This window comes from Nansenia antarctica (genome assembly GCF_963989245.1).
Source record: "Nansenia antarctica genome assembly, chromosome: 11".
Taxonomy (NCBI): Eukaryota; Metazoa; Chordata; class Actinopteri; order Argentiniformes; family Microstomatidae; genus Nansenia; species Nansenia antarctica.
In genome coordinates, this window is record NC_137681.1 from 16,632,747 (window position 1) to 16,637,746 (window position 5,000).

The window sequence follows — 5,000 nt, forward strand, 5'->3', positions numbered from 1 at the left end:
GAGCCATGCAGGCGGACTCAAGTTTCCTGGTCCTCCGGCTACTGCTGGTCGCGGTGGCGGGCGGACTGGCCAGAGAAGGTGGGTCCCGTCGGAGCGACACGCTCCCTGCAGTTGAAAAAAAAAAAAAAAAAAAAAAACAGGAATATAACCGTGAAAACGAGCCGAATTCCGGTACGTGTGGGCAGCGGCTCGGCTCGACCGGAGAGAGAGAGCATGACTCCCCGCATTCCTGGGGCTCCGCCGCCCCGCGCGCTCCCCCGGTGCTCTGGGCTGGCTCCAGGTTTATTAACCTCCGCTGATAACGAGAGAAATCACTCTCACCCTAACCCTCTACTTACTCTAGTTCACTGTCTGACCCTAACCCTCTACTTACTGTAGTTCACTCTGACCCTAACCCTCTACTTACTCTAGTTCACTCTCACCCTAACCCTCTACTTACTCTAGTTCACTGTCTGACCCTAACCCTCTACTTACTGTAGTTCACTCTGACCCTAACCCTCTACTTACTCTAGTTCACTCTCACCCTAACCTTCTACTGACTCTGGTTCACTCTCACCCTAACCCTCTACTAACTCTAGTTCACTCTCACCCTAACCCTCTACTGACTCTAGTTCACTCTGACCCTAACCCTCTACTGACTCTAGTTCACTCTGACCCTAACCCTCTACTGACTCTAGTTCACTCTGACCCTAACCCTCTACTGACTCTAGTTCACTCTGACCCTAACCCTCTACTGACTCTAGTTCACTCTCACCCTAACCCTCTACTGACTCTAGTTCACTCTGACCCTAACCCTCTACTGACTCTAGTTCACTCTGACCCTAACCCTCTACTTACTCTAGTTCACTCTCACCCTAACCCTCCACTGACTCTAGTTCACTCTGACCCTAACCCTCTGTAGTTCACTCTGACCCTAACCCTCTACTGACTCTAGTTCACTCTGACCCTAACCCTCTACTGACTCTAGTTCACTTTGACCCCAACCCTCTACTGACTCTAGTTCACTCTGACCCTAACCCTCTACTTACTCTAGTTCACTCTGACCCTAACCCTCTACTGACTCTAGTTCACTCTGACCCTAACCCTCTACTGACTCTAGTTCACTCTCACCCTAACCCTCCACTGACTTGAGTTACTCTAGTACTTAGGCTTCTCTAGTTCACTCTCACTTCGTTTCGCAAACACGTTTTTGTTGTTACAATAGTTGTTACATAGTTGTTACGCAACACAGTGAGTTGAAACAGTAAAACAGGTAGGAAGTCTCAAAACCTGCTTTGCAATTTTGTGACAACAAATGTTAAGTCGGTCTGTCTGGCGTCAGTTGAGAGGAGAGTTTGTGTGTGTAAACAACAACAATAACAACAACAGCAGCAGTGTGTTCTGTGCTGCTGCCCATGACGGGGTCAATAATTCACTCGTTGTTAAAGAGGACATTGTTTGGTAGAAGAGAGCGTCTCTCAGCGGGAACTTCATCAAACATTAACCAACTGAACACTGAACACTCAGAATGTAGCTACTACTAGCCATAACTAGTACTAGTCTAGTCTGATAGTACTAGTTGATGGAGTGGTAGAAAATGGCTTCAGCAGCTCAACAAGGGACCAGGGAACCAGGTCAGGGCAGGGCTGGGTTATGAGTCAAGGGCTGGGGCAGGGGCAGGGGCAGGGGTTAGGGGCTGGGTCTACTCTGTTTACATGAACTGAACCCTGACCAATGTAACCATGGCAGGTAACCAGTAGGTATGGGACAGTATAATCGATTAATCGTTCCCCAGGGTCAAAGTCGAATTTTTTACATTTGGACTTAATGTCGGTTCTGTAGCACTATTAGTTGTTGTTTTTGTATTAATCATGCACAGAAAAACAATATACACCATACACAAGCGTAATATTAATATAGTTCAGTAATTATTATTATTATTATTATTATTATTAACTGGACAAGAGTCTGACGTCATTCAACTGTGCATTGTGTAAGTTAAAGTTAGTTTACAGAGTGCACTGTTGGAATAGGCTAACAATGTTGAAGTCCAGCAAAAGCTCCACCTGGGCACTCTTCAAGAAAATAGAAGACAGTCGTGTCCATTCCATTGTGGGATATGTGGAACAAAATGATCTTACCACGACTCCACGTCAACAATGGTATCATATCGTAAACAAAGGTGGGGGACCGACCAACCCAATCAAACATGACATTTATTCAAACTCTCAAGAGTGACAGAACCCACAGTGAAAAAACTAGTGCCCTAATTGCCAAGATGGTGGCTAAAAATATGCTGATATTCAAAGTGCTTTACATACAGCATTAAAAAATGTAGCAAGAGGAGGATAGTAAGAAAATAAAATGACAAGAATAGATATAGAGAAAGAATAAATAGATAAACATTTAACAAGATAATAGACAATGAATGAAAAGATATAGATAAAAGTGTTATGTCTCTCAGAGAGATAAACCTTTGTTTGCACCTTGTATAAGTATCCTACGATACAGGATTAGGATCGCAGATTATTACATTAGTACATTGGTAGTGGCTGCATACGTATGAATATTTCAAGCCGTCAGCCCCGACATTGATATTGTATGATTATTAACTGCATCTGTATTTAGCCACTATCCTTCCCGATATGGCTTGTGAGATTGCAGGTACTGCATCTGTGTTCAAACGCTATCCTGCCTGATACGGCGTGTGAACAATTCTTAAGTTATGCACATCCCTAGTAACCAGGCAACCCTTGTGTCAGGAGGGTCTGGGTTAGTTGTTATGGTTCAAAACGGATCTGTACACACACACACACACACACACACACACACACACACACACACACACACACACACACACACACACACACACACACACACACACACACACACACACACACACAGGTATAGTGGAACTGGTAGTCACAGCTCTATTGTTGTTAGGAACAGGTTGGTCCAGTTTTACACCAATCACAACATCCCATTCACCTCTGGGGGCATGGCCAGGATCATTCACCTGTATTCATATGAACACACTATTATTATTATTATTATTATGATTATGATTATGATTATGATTATGATTATTAGTATCAACACATTATTATTTTTTATCAACTAGAGCTGCAAAAAACCGGACATTGCGATATTCTTTTGTCTGTGATACAGTGTTGCCATATGAAAAAATACAGGACTTTTCACCAGATGACTTGAATAGCTCTATTTGGAAAGATTTTCCAGAAGTGCAAATAGTGATATAAGAGTGACGACAATTGATGACAATGATAGTGATGGGTAGAGTATGGCAAGTACGGTAGTTTAGAGCTATATACAGTTGTGAGCTCTGTACAGTTAAGGTATCTTATGTACAGTATGTAATGTACAGGTGTTTCAAAGAGGCTATATCAAAGAGGTATGTGCAATGTGCAATAATACAGTATGTGCAACGGTAGTATTGTAAACAGTAGTAGTGCAAAGGGTAAAAAGTGATCACATTGATCAGGGGTGTGTGTGTGTGGGGGGATACTGAGAGTCATTGTACCCCAGGGGGGTGGGGGGGGGGTACTGAAAGTCATTGGCAATGTTGTACCCCATGTTGGGGGGGGGGGGGATTATTCAGCAGAGTGTGTGGAGGGGGGGATTGTTTATCAGAGTGACAGCTGTGTGAAGGAAGTTGTTCTGCAGCCTGCTGGTACGGGACCTGATGATCCTGTACTTCCTGAGTCTCTTAAGCCCCTTTCACACATACAAGCCTTCTCAGTTAGATTCCATGGAATTTTCAGTGTCGCCTTATGTCTGAACGCGACTGACCAGGGAAATCCGCCCGGGGCAATTACCCTGGTCGAGACCATGTATAATTCCATAGAAAGTCCCGGGTTGCGGTAAGTGTGAATGGAAGCCTGAACATTGCCTGGTCAGTCTCCTTTCACAGCTGGACTCCTGCATCGTCAGCAGGGCAGAGCGCATAAGAACTGCCTCAGATTCCGAATATCGCTACTACTAAATATAATTCCACAACTGGACACTACTTCATTTCCAATAATAGTGGAGCTATGATATATGGCAGTTTCACGCGCCTGTCTACGTTCCAGTTCTGCATCCAGTTGAATGCGTGATTCAACTAGCTTGTGTAAGCCCGGGGCAGCCAATATAATTCCACAACTGGATAGTACGTTGTTTCCAATCATAGTTAGCTAGATTACTTAATTAGCTAGCTTACTTACTCAAATATACATTTTGTGATATAGATGCATTTGATTACGCAGCAGTGCATGCACACCGTTTCTTTTCACAGCTGTCCTGAATCGCGCAGCCAGAGCGGGGAGAGCCCGCAGTGCAGAGTGCATAGCAATATGTCTACACATCACATCAGCCAAAGTAGTGAGCAATATAATTCTACATTGATTGATCATTGTATGACAGCAAACCTCATCCAATGCAGAAAATATAACAAGCTTCCGAAGTTTGCGACCATCCACCACGATGAAACCCCCGCGTGAGACTATATCTGACATATATATATATATCTGCTATATCATACCTCCGTTTTATATGTATTTATCATCATATTTTCCGATATAAAACGTAGGTATAATATATGGCAGATATATACTGGTATATATATGGTATAGTCTCACGCGCCTGTCACGGTGGTAGGGGATCAAACAGATTGCGGCTGTGGTGCGGGGTGTCCTTGATGATGTTTGCTGCCCTCCGCTGACACCGGGCTGCCTGGAGGACTTGATGGTAGGGAGTTTGGTGGCGATGATACGCTGGGCGGTTTTCACCACCTGTTGCAGGGCACAGCTGCAGTTGCCGTACCACACGGTGAGGCCGTCGGTGAGGATGCTCTCAATGGTGCAGCGGTAGAAGTTGGTCAGGATCCTGGGAGACAGCTGGGCTTTCTTCAATCTCCTCAGGAAGGAAGAGGAGTTGATGGTCCAAGAGAGCAGACCTCGCTAGCTCAGGTGGAATGCGAAAGTACTTGAATTCCCAATTTGTCCAGTGAGAACCGATGTCTA

The 5,000-nt window shown here is 44.5% G+C and overlaps 1 protein-coding gene across 1 annotated transcript in view; it reads left to right on the forward strand.

The window, feature by feature from the left end:
- Positions 1-5,000, forward strand: part of erbb2 (erb-b2 receptor tyrosine kinase 2) — a 25,288-nt gene that overhangs the window by 79 nt on the left and 20,209 nt on the right. The window contains exon 1 of the mRNA XM_080541423.1: positions 1-78. This exon is cut by the window's left edge and continues 79 nt beyond it. Coding sequence (XP_080397549.1) covers positions 6-78 — 73 coding nt within the window. The 5' untranslated portion in view covers positions 1-5. The remainder of the gene's footprint in view (positions 79-5,000) is intronic.